The sequence below is a fragment of the Physella acuta genome, unplaced genomic scaffold (genome assembly GCF_028476545.2).
Source record: "Physella acuta isolate Inbredline_101_S28 unplaced genomic scaffold, ASM2847654v3 ptg000883l, whole genome shotgun sequence".
Lineage (NCBI taxonomy): Eukaryota > Metazoa > Mollusca > Gastropoda > Physidae > Physella > Physella acuta.
In genome coordinates this window covers 757,928-771,849 of record NW_026732400.1, presented here as the reverse complement: position 1 = coordinate 771,849, position 13,922 = coordinate 757,928, and the positions used below count along the sequence as shown (strand labels likewise).

General features: G+C 42.6%; 1 protein-coding gene across 1 annotated transcript; it reads right to left on the bottom strand.

The window, feature by feature from the left end:
• Positions 1–282: 282 nt before the first annotated feature.
• LOC131952654 (uncharacterized) lies at positions 283–10,165 on the bottom strand. The gene is made up of 3 exons (XM_059315418.1): positions 9,997–10,165; positions 5,388–8,262; positions 283–372 (listed from the first exon to the last, which is right to left on the bottom strand). Exons 1-3 carry the CDS (start codon positions 10,026–10,028, stop codon positions 283–285), a joined length of 2,997 nt encoding a protein of 998 aa, XP_059171401.1. The 5' UTR covers positions 10,029–10,165.
• Between the last annotated feature and the right edge of the window lie 3,757 nt (positions 10,166–13,922).

Genomic DNA, 13,922 nt, shown 5'->3' with positions numbered 1-13,922 from the left:
CTAGAGTGCCACTTTAACTAGGCAAAGAAAGAGAACTGAAGAAAGGTTGTGGGGTTAGGGCGTGAAAGGGGCTGTCTGGGGTTAAGGTGAAGGGCAGATTGGGGCTGATGTAAAGGGCAGATTGGATAAGGTGAAGGGCAGGTTGGGGTTGAGGTGAAGGGCTGATTGTGGCTGATGTAAAGGGCAGATTGGATAAGGTGAAGGGCAGATTTGGGCTAAGGTAAAGGGCAGGTTGGGGCTGATGTAAAGGGCAGATTGGATAAGGTGAAGGGCAGATTGGGGCTAAGGTGAAGGGCAGATTGGGGCTAAGGTGAAGGGCAGGTTGGGGCTGGGTGAAGGGCAGATTGGGGCTGGGTGAAGGGCAGATTGGGGCTGGGTGAAGGGCAGATTGGATAAGGTGAAGGGCAGATTGGGGCTGGGTGAAGGGCAGATTGGGGCTGAAGTGAAAGTCGGTGCTCACCCTGAAGCCACCCCGAGAGCGACGAATAAAAAATAACACTTTTTTCTCCCATCAGATGTAATGATTATAATAATGTTTTTCTTTACCTATATTTGGTACCTCCCCTTGACCTACCTTATCCACACCGAGTTGTTATTTGCCCTTTAACCCAGTTTCCTTCAGCATGCCTCCATGCTTTCGGGGGAATGGGGTGGGGGGGGGGGGAAGAGGGGGAGGGGGGGGGAAAGAGGGGGGTCATATATACCCCCCCCCCCCCCCCCAACGAATAATTTATATACAAAATGTATATTTCAACCAGTGTCCGACCCACCTCCTCCTAATTTAAGTCTACCCCCCACTCCCAAATTTCAAATGCACCCCCTTCCCTGGAGAAAAAATATCTGAAAGTAACACTGCTTCACTGCTTTAAACGTTACCGTATCCTAAAAATCTGGCTTCTCCGTCTTAACAGTAACTGGACAGTGCACCATTTAAAATGGCACAAGTTCTGCCGTCTCACACCCCGGCCTTCAAACACTGGTCAATATAGGGACGACAACTCTTGAGATCTCTGTACAACAACAGTACGAGAGTTAATTGCCCTTATCATCACAGCGCGCCCCGAATAGACCGGAGAGCTGAGACAGACATCAAGCCTAGAGAACGCAAATCTAAAAGACAATTTTTATCAACAGAGATTTAAAAACTACAACTTGACAACGATGATATAAAATTATTAAAAAAAAAACTTGACGATTGTAATTATCGCTGGATCAATGACTTCATGCGTCATAGAGCAGGGTCGTCGTCTGCCAGCTCCGGCGTTCTGATTGAATCCGTTCCGTTGTTTTTTTTAAAGCGTTGCCATAGCAACCGCGTGCGAGAGATCGTGTTATGAGTTGGTAAAAACTACCCCAAACGTACAGACGTACCGGTAGCTAATCGAGTCAGGTAAAAAAAATATTTTGTGAGCTTGAGATCGATTATTGCCAGATTTAGCCAAAACTTAAAACGTGGTTTCATGGCAGACGGCAGAAGTCTACGAAACAAATAATTGGCTTGTGCTATCTGGCAAACTTGTATTCGTTTTATTTAATGCGCCATGTATGTTAATCTATATTTAGTTTAGGAGAAAATGACAGTTGTAACTTAAAAAAAAAAAACATTGACTAGTTTTAAAAATTCGAACCGTGAATAATCATAAGTAATTTTAAATCAATGCATTCCTTTTACCAAAAAAAAGTATATTTAGGACGTCTTGGTAAAATAAATTTTTAAAAATAAATATTTTAATTAATATTTTTTACTTTTCGATTATCTGCTAAATTTGAAAATTGATATTTCAATGCAATTTAAAAAAAAATGTTTTTGTGTAGGCCCTACTTAAAATACGCCTAGCCGAATACTATTTATTTGCACTTAAAAAAAACAACAAACAAATAGCGACGGGACCACAGAATTTTTTTTATTACGAATATTAACCAGCATGTAGGCTTTATATTCTTTTTTTTTTTTTTAATTCGGTTAAACAACTGTTTCATTAGGCTGGACATTATTAATGATTGTATTTTGCTATCAATGTTAAGGGAAGCAATCGCGTATAACTTAACACACGGTAGTCTTTTATGAGTGCTGTACCTTGTAAAACGTAATTTTAAAAAAAAAACCCGTAATTTTTCAGAACTAGAAAAACAATTGACAAGCATTTAAGGATATTTCGGCGTACAATTTTATTATTCGACATACGTGTATTTTAAGTATTTCTGATACGTAAGAATTTTTTCTAAATATGTCAAGTTTTCGGAAAGTTTTTCCAGAACAATTGTTAGTTCAGAAGGATGTTTATTATTATTTGCAGGTTAGATAACCGAGTAAAATACAAGTCGACCAAAGGCGGAAGGAGTTGTCTTCACCTATCACAAATTTCTATTTGCAGAGATTTTGGATCAAGGGAGGAAACCTAATTTTTCACAAATTTAAAAAAAAGAACAACCACGTTTGGCTTGTTTTTTCGGTTCGTTTGATGATAAATTCTGTAACATGATTTTCCCTAAAATGTTACTTCTCTCTCGTGCAATACAAGTATGTAGGATAACATAGCATCAATAAAATATTTCTATCTATTTAGATATTTAAGTAGTCAATAAAATTAATTGATGTATTATTTTATATACTACAAAAAGGAGGGATAGCTAGATGGCAGTGATTAGTGAAGTGGGCTGACTTTATAAAAGCGGTAGCGTCATTATGTTTCGTTATAAGGGTCAATATGTTTCGTTATTAGCGTCATTATGTTTCGTTATAAGGGTCAATATGTTTCGTTATTAGCGTCATTATGTTTCGTAATAAGGGTCATTAAGTTTCGTTATAAGGGTCATTCTGTTTTGTTATAAGGGTCATTATGATTTGTTATAAGGGTCATTATGTTTCGTTATTAGCGTCATTATGTTTTGTTATAAGGGTCATTATGTTTTGTTATAAGGGTCATTCTGTTTTGTTATAAGGGTCATTATGTTTTGTTATTAGAGTCATTACGTTTTGCTATAAGGGTCATTATGTTTCCTTGTTAGGATCATGGAGCTTCGAGTTAGTAAGCTGTGTAGATTTGCATAGAAAAAATTGAATTGAATTGTTGGTCCCAAGAATATGCTGACAACTTTTAGGAGGGACCAATACGTTTACTTTTATTGATAAGCTAAAGAAAATTGCCCCCCCCCCCCCCCAAAACGATTGTGCTGTCTATCATAAAGTAAAGAATGTTCGTAAAAAACAACTTTTCAGATAGCCCCCCCTCCTCCAGTTTTATAAAAGGTAACATTTAGTTACCTGATACTTCCGTGTTGTTGACCGACTAAAATTTGGAGTAGGGCCTACTTGAAATGACTTTGGATCATTTCCTGGACAAGTTGCTCTCTAACTTTGTCTCGATATAAACTCTGCCCTCCTACGCGCATCGATGGGGAAATGAGGGGTGGCGTGGGGAGTGGGGGAGTGGCGAGGGTGGGGTGAGGGGGTGGGGAGAGTAGAACAATAAACCTCTTTCTGTACTCAGTTTTTTTACTGGAAATTTGCATTGATCGCTACGTAGAGAGTGTCACGTTTCTCGTTCAGTTCAGATAGGTTTAGCTGTCATCATAGGTTTAACGGTGACTATAGGTTTAACGGTGACCATAGGTTTAACGGTCATCATAGGTTTAACGGTCATAATAGGTTTATCTGTCATCATAGGTTCAACGTTGACCATAGCTTTAACGGTGACCATAGGTTGTACGGTGACTATAGGTTTAAGGTCGAAAGAACCGCAAGGCATCTATTAATAACTAGCATAGTATAACTAGTGTCAGGGAAATACATATTTTCATGTATCACAAGCTTACCACAAGAAGAAAACAATACTTGGAACAATAATCAACATGTTGAAAATATGACTAACACAAGTTTACCGATTCTTAGACTTAATAATTAATCCATGTCGTGGGAAAACAAATTTATTTTGAACAAAAAAAAACGCTCTTGTTTTAAAAATGTGACGAAACTCAAACTTAACAAACAAAAAGACAACAGGAATAAGATATCTATCTTCAGTGTAAGGCACTTAAAGATAGTTTACAAAAGCATGCATTTGTTTCCCCAGGAACTGTCACACCGTGAAATAGTTCATGAGCGACCACACGAGGTAAACATTGGGGTGGTGAAGATTCAAACAGTCCATGGCCTGTCCACGGTGGCAGTCTAGCTAGCATTAAATCTATGCAGATGTGTGGCACCTGGGTCTGGAATCACGTGATGGTCAAGGGTGGAGCCTTAAACCGTAGAGTTACGTCCCTTTGTCGTGACCATTCTCTCATCCTAAAGATAAAGCTTCAAGGCCACAGAATGACGTCATTCTTTTCGCTAGATATTTGACCCCGGATTAAGTGCGTGCTTTAACTATGTCATTATCTACAAAACATCCTCATCTACAAAAATGGGTCAGCCTTTTTTTCAAATCAAAATTTTTTTCTAAAAAAAAAAATGTGTGTTGCTAGTTTTAAGTAGCGAACTTACAAGCAACACAACAAGATCGCGTTACACGTTGCTCAGTCTAATCAATAGAAGGCGAGCAAAGGTTGGACATGCTGGTAAATAACCGTCTGCACTGTTGCTGGGCTCGTGGTTATCTTAAATGATGATGTTGTGTTTGAGTGTACTGTTGTTTAAAGGTTGGCGTCGTGCTGGTGTTTGTGTAAATTTTACCACAGCTTTATTTGGTGTTAGGAGATGTTCGTATCAGCTATGCTAAAAGTTCGTTTTTAGAAAGGTTTTACGTCTAGAGGGAGGAGTTAACGCAATAAAGATCAGCAATTTCAAGATAATGATCTAGTCTAAATATACATTAATTAGATATATCTTTCCCACACAATGTGTGTGGTGTGCGTGTGATGATCTTGAAGGTGTGGGATATTAAGCAAATAACACAACAGCTGCAGCTAATACTCACATTAAAAAATCGACATTACCATTATGCTTTGTTTATTTGGTTTGTTTTTCTTTACGTTAATAAATTTTTGTCAGTGTCTTTTACCCCATGTGACAGCGTAAAATTGTAACACAAGAATAACGTTTCCACGATCACCAAAACAGAGACCACATTTATGGACTTGTGGTGATGGAGATGCAAACACAGTTTACAATAGCGTTACAACGTTGAAGACCTCTTTAAAATACGATCGTATAGTAGATTAGGATGAGTTCAAAAATAGACAACACACACATATATATATATATATATATATATATATAAAATATTGTATTAATAGATTGTCTGTATATATCTATATCTATATATGTGTATGTGAATGTGTATGTTTATGTGTAAGGAACCTTATGTAAGTATAGAAGTGTAGAGTGCAACCAAAAGGCCAGGTACAGACCTACAGGACCAGGACAAGGTAAGCAACTGACTTACCTTCCTCTGGCGCGGCCTCTCCGTGTCAGACATGATGGTGCAGGTGGAGCAGGTGGAACACTCCGAGCTGATGGAGGCCACGGACGCTGACCGGAACATCGGCCCGTCCACCTGAAGCAGGTCGAACTCGGGGGTGGGGGAGGGGGTGGGGGACGGGGAAATTGGGGCAAAGAGTTCGATGTTGTCTTCCAGGTCATCGTCGTTCTCGTCGTCGTTCTCGTCGTCCACGAGAGAAAAGACGGGCCGGACGGCGCCGGACGACTTGACCGGTGCCGGCTCGCTGTGGTCACTGATGACGAGTTCAGGGATGACGTGCTGCGGGCTGGCCCGCAGGGGCCGCGGTCTCCTCAGTGTACACTGTAGGGGGGTGGGGTGGTCTTCTGCCGGCCCGTGTCCAGCAGGGAGGGGAGGGTCAAGCTCTGAGGTCTGGGTCTGATGAGAGGAGGGAGGGGTGGGGTCAGGATGTCCCTTGTCTCTCCCTGTAAGGGTATGTTGACTGGGTGAAAGGTCAAAGGTCAGGTCCTGGGGTTTGTACGGACGAAACCTTGAGAAAGTTCCGTGGTTTGGGATTGTGTTGAGTACAAAGTCACCTTCGTGGTTTGTGGACAAGTTCTCCAACGACTGAGATTTAGGTTTGGATAAATCCTCAAAGCTCAACTCTGGGAAAAACTGAGACATGTGAGCCTCACCCACAGACAGCCGGCGGAGGGGGACAAGGGGGGCGCGTGTGGCGGGGAGATCCGTAGCGTCAGGGGCGGAAGGTTCTGGAAGTGTCGGAGTCTCCTCGACGTTTAACACGTCGCCGCCGCTGGGTTCCTCCAGAAGCTCCGCCCTCTCACTGACGCTGGAGAACCGACGCAGGTCGTGCCGGGCCAGGAAGTCCGCGTACTCGAAGTCGTGGTCGTCGTCCGGCGGTCCCAGGTCCACGGCCGAGTCGGCGTTGCTGGACTTGTACGACTGGCTGCTGCAGATGCTGCCCACGCTGTTCCGGGGCGAGAGGGTGGCGAAGAGGGCGCCGGCGTCATCCTCCAACCCTAGGGCGCTGCTGGGGAAAATGTAGTGAGGGGAGGCGCCCGAAGCGAGGGTGACCTCCCGCGCGAGGCACTCACCTCCCTGAGTTACCCCAGCAGGCGCCGCCGGCTGCCGGTCATCAAACACGCCTTCTTCTTCCGTGACACAAATCCTGATGCCAGACCCAAAGAGTTCCGTCTGCGCGCCTTTCCCGCCAGAGATGTCTGAAGTTTGGAAGCGCTGTGGGCTGGAGTTGGGGCGGTCTGTGAGGGCGGTCAAGTCTGTCTGGCTGGAACTGTCGTGCAGGCTGCTGTGGTGGACGTGGGAGCATTGTCTGTCCTTGTGGAACACGCAGCAGAACGTGCAGCATTTATCGCTGACGTCAGCTGGTTTTTCCACAGTGTAGGCCCTCAAGGATGACGTACATGAATACAAAGACACGTCGGGTCTCGGTCTGTGTGGGCTGGCCGTCTGCTCGCGAGGTAAAGACCAAACATCGGATTTGGAATGTGTGGAGGTTATGTTTTGAGTATTTGATACGTCTGTGGTTTCAGGAAGTTCACACGCGGGGTGGTAGGATTTAGAGGGCAGCGTCAATGAAAACACACTGTTGGGTTCATCCTCTGGGAAAGCCCATTGCTCGCTGGAACTTTCCTTTTGGTGCTTGACCACAGCCGTCAGCCACTCGTCCAGCAGACGTGGGGACGACTCTCGCGGCAGTACCGGCACCGACTGGGCGGATTTGATGACGTGGATCCTCCGGCCGCTCTCGCTGGACGGAGCTAGGCGCGCGCTGCTGGCGCGTGTCAGGTTGATGCTGGCGATGGACTTCATCCTGGTCAGCTCCATCAGGCTGTGGCTCAGCGTCGTCTGCCCGGGTAAACTGTCTGGGGCCGGGCACGGGCGAGACATCTGGGGGTACGACACGCACGAGCGCGTGTCGAAGTCTTCTTTCAGGGCGGAGTCTGAAAAAGCACCGGGGGAAGTGCTGCGGCTGCAGCAGAAATCGGCGGAGTAATCTGAGTGTTGGTCGCCCTTGACATGCAGCATGCACGGTTCGAGCTTGATCTCTGGGCTCAGTGTGTTGGGAGAGGGCGCCGAGCTCAATATAATAGGGGAGGGCGCGGAGCTCAATGTGTGTGGGGAGGGCGCCGGCGACGCCTCGGGTTCTAAGTTGAGGCTGGGTAAAGAGACATCAGGAGAACTGAGCCAACGGCGGGCAGGTAACGTCTGCTGGTGGAGCAACGGTTCTCTTGTGAGTGGAAGAAACTGGGAAGAAGCTGGGCTGACCTTTGGACTGGAAGTAAGGAATGTTCTCGATTGTTGTGTAAGACCACCGTCTTGTCCCGTGTGGGCCGCCCGCATCACGTGTGAGCTGTTCTGACCTAGCCTGCGACGACATGGTAATGGCGTCGTATCGGCCAGGCTGCAAGTCATTCGCCCGTAGAAAAAACTGAACCGTGACGCTCGGCCTGGGCTGCATTTCTCGGTAATTTTTCTCTCAGGGGAGTGAAGAGCTGCGTCTCTTTTGACACACACTTCTTCTTCGTGGGGGTGAAGGCCGACGTCCCCTCCATGAGAGTGAAGTCCTCTAACTCCAGCCGGCTTGTCTCTGCAGTCGGCAGACCTGGCGACCTTGACCCCGCCGTGTGTCCTGTCTTCAGACAGGTGTCTGGTCCTGTTCGGCTGAGACGGGTGTGTCTCAAGGTCCGGCACGTGACCGCAGGCCGCCTGCTCGAAGAACAGAAACCTCTCGTAGTACGCAGAGTTCCTGAAGTTGTTCGAAGACTTGGAGCGGGCCTTGAGATGGCGCCAACCTTTGACCCCCGACCCTTCAGTCGTGTCTGGATCACTCATCGTGGAACTAGAGTTGGGAGTGCAAGACAGAATAAAATAAATTAAACGAATTGCAGACTATTGCAAGACAGAATAAAATGGTTTGAAAACAACAACTGACCACGGACATATTAAGTACATTTCGAATACAAAAAAAAAACAACAGAAAACTTTTTACAGTTTTTTGTTCCAAACGAAAGGATTGTTACAGTACACAGTTTTAAGGGTGGAAGGCTATGTCAAGTTACTAGCAAGGACAACTTGGCTAAACGACTTTTAAAAAGTCTATTGTTAATGGTCTTTACTAAGCAGCCAATAGTTCCAAAACAAAAATCAACAAACAGCAACAATAAAGATCGCACAAATACCGAATGTCCCAATTTTTTTTTTTCAAAAAACTAAATGTTAAGGTTAGCCAACATATTCTTAATTTATTTTTTTTTGTAGGGAGACTACATATTTTATCGACGCTGGACTTAAAAACATATTTTAAAATCAAAATTTCACCAACATACATTTGTAATAAGGAAATCTTTAGTATGTCAACTTGTCATATTCTAACCCAACCCTGGGCATCACAGCCAACCTTCTAACCCCCACAGCCAACCTTCTAACCCCCACAGCCAACCTTCTAACCCCCACAGCCAACCTTCTAACCCCCACAGCCAACCTTCTAACCCCCACAGCCAACCTTCTAACCCCCACAGCCAACCTTCTAACCCCCACAGCCAACCTTCTAACCCCCACAGCCAACCTTCTAACCCCCACAGCCAACCTTCTAACCCCCACAGCCAACCTTCTAACCCCCACAGCCAACCTTCTAACCCCCACAGCCAACCTTCTAACCCCCACAGCCAACCTTCTAACCCCCACAGCCAACCTTCTAACCCCCACAGCCAACCTTCTAACCCCCACAGCCAACCTTCTAACCCCCACAGCCAATTTTTCACACGAAGCTAAAGTGGAGAGAGTTTAAAAAGTTTGGCTGAACACACGTGTCAAATGTCGCCGGATAAACACTAATGAAACGCAATCAGTCAGTAACAACACGGTGTGTACATGTAGTATCAAACTTTCATTTCTTACACGCTAGAACCGTTTAATTCTTACACACTGTCAACATTCTTTAATTCTTACACACTGTCAACATTCTTTATTTCTTACACACTGTCAACATTCTTTATTTCTTACACACTTTCAACATTCTTTATTTCTTACACACTTTCAACATTCTTTAATTCTTACACACTTTCAACATTCTTTAATTCTTACACACTGTCAATATTCTTTAATTCTTACACACTGTCAACATTCTTTAATTCTTACACACTGTCAACATTCTTTAATTCTTACACACTGTCAACATTCTTTAATTCTTACACACTGTCAACATTCTTTAATTCTTACACACTGTCAACATTCTTTATTTCTTACACACTGTCAACATTCTTTAATTCTTACACACTTTCAACATTCTTTAATTCTTACACACTGTCAACATTCTTTAATTCTTACACACTTTCAACATTCTTTAATTCTTACACACTTTCAACATTCTTTAATTCTTACACACTGTCCACATTCTTCACAAAATGCTACACATTAAAAGCCGAACTAAAAACGTGCTCTACATTCACAAAGGAAACAATAAAAACCACTTAGGAGAAGGGTCACACTTAAATCTAAAATCTTAATGTTGCGATATGGTGTGGGTTTCAAGTAAAATAGAATAGAATCTTAACGAACTAATGAGTAGACTAACCTGATTAGTAAGTAGTTTATTCTTTTAAACATGAAGACATCAGTTTTGTAAACACACCACAAATTCAATGTAGAACAACACTATAATACGAATGACAACACTATCCTACAAATGTGATCATTATGCTACGAATGACAAAACTATCCTACAGAAACTATACTACAAATGACAACACTATCCTACGAATGACAACACTATCCTACGAATGACAACACTATCCTACGAATAACATTATCTTTCATATGACAACACTATCCTACACAAACCATCCTCCGAATGACACCACTATTCTACGAATTACAAAACAATCCTACGAATGAGAATGACAACCCAATCCTACGAATGACAAAACAATCCTACGAATGAGAATGACAACCCAATCCTACGAATGACAAAACAATCCTACGAATGAGAATGACAACCCATTCCTACGAATGACAAAACAATCCTACGAATGAGAATGACAACCCAATCCTACGAATGACAAAACAATCCTACGAATGAGAATGACAACCCAATCCTACGAATGACAAAACAATCCTACGAATGAGAATGACAACCCAATCCCACGAATGACAAAACAATCCTACGAATGAGAATGACAACCCAATCCTACGAATGACAAAACAATCCTACGAATGAGAATGACAACCCAATCCTACGAATGACAAAACAATCCTACGAATGACACCAGTATCCTAAAACTGCCTACAAAGCTTTATGTAATCCCAATCCTCACAAGACAATACGAATGACTATCCTAAGCTACCAGCTACAATAGCCTACACAACGCTAAGCTACACCTGCCAAGCCACCCTCCTCTCCGTCCTGCCAATGTCCACAAGAGCCCCTCTGTTGTAACCTGCACTCCGCTGATTAATTCCAACCTGTTTGGCCTAATGTGTTGAGTGCCCTATCTCCAGGCCTGTCATTGTGTCTTGCAAACATTTATTGCCGCAGATCTTTTTCAAACGCCCTCGCTATCCACCGTCTCCTCCCCCCGCCCCTCGTCTGTAGTAGACAACTACACGGCTAAACTTCCTGGTGTAATGAGCATAATTAGAAACCACTAATTAAAACAGCCACGGGATGCGACACATAGCAACGTGACACTACTACAGTGTTGTGTAACTGTCATAGATTTTAAGCACTGTTGGTGTCTTAAACTAGTTTAAAAAATTTAGTTTGATTACAATTTAAAACGTTCATTTAAAAAATAATTATGATCACTGTAGCAGCGTTATCTAGAGCACACATAGCACCCAACACATCCAAGGAATGCTGTGTGGAGCACGGTGACACAAAGCACTTCTAGAGCACACTTAGCACCCAACACATCCAAGGAATGCTGTGTGGAGCACGGTGACACAAAGCTCTGCTAGAGCACACTTAGCTTACCGTCTTTTTATATAAACTATGTATATATATATATATATATATATATATATATATATATATATATATATATATATATATATATATATATATATATATATATATATATATATATGCGAATAGCACACTCTAAAACTAAAAATTACTTATTTACGCGAATTCTAATCCAACTATATATTACCTTTTAAATCATTAGCTAACATAAGATTCACTTGGTCATATAAGTACTCTTGTGGTCAAATCCAGACAATGTTTTGGACTAACCCACTGTCGCCAAATCCAGACAAGTTTTAAACTAACCCACAAGACACAACTTCATTCACGTCCGCACCATACGTCGAGACAAAAGCAAATGTCGCATAATTTCGAAATGCACAACCAAATCGCTGTCGAAAGCAGTGGCAATATTCGTAAGTGTTGAACTGAAGTTTGCTGCAACACTTCCACGCGGGTGGGTGATGTAACATAGACGTGTACGGTACCTTGTAATAGACCAGCTGCGTCACTAATCCACCTCACTACCAGCGGCGTCACTAATCCACCTCACTACTAGCGGCCTCACTAATCCACCTCACTAACAGCGGCGTCATTAATCCACCTCACTACTACATCTACATCTAGCAGCGTAGGAGGGAAAAAAGCGATACAAGTTGTTTTTAGCCCCGAGTTGGATGGGACCAGGTTGTTTTAGAGCAGAAGACAATCATGCCCCGCCTCCTTTACAATCATGCCGCGCCTCCTTTACAATCATGCCCCGCCTCCTTTACAATCATGTCCCGCCTGCTTTACAATCATGCCCCGCCTTCCTTTGCAATTATGACCTGCCCCCCTTTACAATCACGCCCCGCCCCCTTTACAATCATGACCCGCCTCCTCTACAATCATGCCACGCCTCCTTTACAATCATGCCCCGCCTCCTTTACAATAATGACCTGCCCCCCTTTACAATCACGCCCCGCCCCCTTTACAATCATGCCCCGCCTCCTTTACAATCACGCCCCGCCTCCTTTTTAAAAAAATGTACTCATTTTTTATCTCATTGTTTCGTGTTATAGAAAGCTCTTGAAATAGAATGTATGACTAAAATTAATAACGCCAGCCGTTTTTAATTTGCAAGTTTGTAGTTGTCATTAAAATTATTGTTATTATTATTATTATTGTGAAACCAAGATAAAAGCGTGTTTGATTGTTTTAAAGGTCACCTATGACTTGATGCAAATATCGTTGATTCTATAAGTGGTAGATCTAAAAAAAAAAACATGTCTATTATTAGAAGTTTTATTTCTGGAAACAATACTAATAATTAGTGATTTATATTTACTTCTAAAATTCTTATAAAAAACTGCGAACATTTTTTTTTCGCTTTTATAGCGACAAAGTAGACATCATAACTTAGTGTCTTTAGAACAAAGTAGACATTGAAAGATGGTGTCTTTAGAACAAAGTAGACATTGAAAGATGGTGTCTTTAGAACAAAGTAGACATTGAAAGATGGCGTCTCTATAACAAAGTAGACATTGAAAGATGGTGTCTTTAGAACAAAGTAGACATTGAAAAATTGTGTCTTTAGAACAAATTAGACATTGAAAGATGGTGTCTTTAGAACAAAGTAGACATTGAAAAATGGTGTCTTTAGAACAAAATAGACATTGAAAGATGGTGTCTTAAGAACAAAGTAGACATTGAAAGATGGTGTCTTTAAAACAAAGTAGACATTGAAAGATGGTGTCTTTAAAACAAAGTAGACATTGAAAGATGGTGTCTTTAAAACAAAGTAGACATTGAAAGATGGTGTCTTTAGAACAAAGTAGACATTGAAAAATGGTGTCTTTAGAACAAAGTAGACATTGAAAGATGGTGTCTTAAGAACAAAGTAGACATTGAAAGATGGTTTTTTTAGAACAAAGTAGACATTGAAAGATGGTGTTTTTAGAACAAAGTAGACATTGAAAGATGGCGTCTTTAGGACAAAGTAAACATATGAACAATTATTCAGTCAAAGTTCCGCAATAATTCAAATGGCCGCAATTATAACATCTAAATCAGAGCCACATTAATTCAATCAAAGGGCCGCAATTATTAAACCAGAGAGCTGCCACTTTTCAGTCAGACACGCATGCTGCTCACTGATTCATGTAGAGAACTTCAGGAGCACCAGCATGGGACCTCCCACCCCCAACCCCCCACACTTGGCGACGCCATTGGTTGTTGCTGGTCAGCTCTCATTAGTTATGTACCATCGTGAAGATTTAGAACAAGAACACCACGTGACAGACAACCCGGAAACGACACACCCCCTTCTCCACTTCCTTCCTCCAAAGTGATAAAAGGAAATCTAATGTTAAAAAAAACAAAACAATGGTGTAAAACTGAATCTGTACTAATCGTTTTTCTAAAGCCAGTTGACCTAGTGGGGTGTGGGTTTATAAAGGTAAGAGGCCAGGGGCGTACACGCTGGGGTATAGTAGGTGGGTGGGTAACCCCCCTGCGTCGCTTTTTCCACCATTAGATTTATAGTGCTAGGCTCGGGC

Bases quoted from the DNA above. Each gene is read 5' to 3' on its own strand.
- LOC131952654 (XM_059315418.1), bottom strand. From the start codon at position 10,028: ATGTTTAAAAGAATAAACTACTTACTAATCAG. The intron at 8,263-9,996 runs GTTAGTCTACTC...TCCCAACTCTAG, and splicing joins ATAAACTACTTACTAATCAG to TTCCACGATGAGTGATCCAG. The intron at 373-5,387 runs GTAAGTCAGTTG...CCCTTCACCCAG, and splicing joins AGAGGCCGCGCCAGAGGAAG to CCCCAATCTGCCCTTCACCC.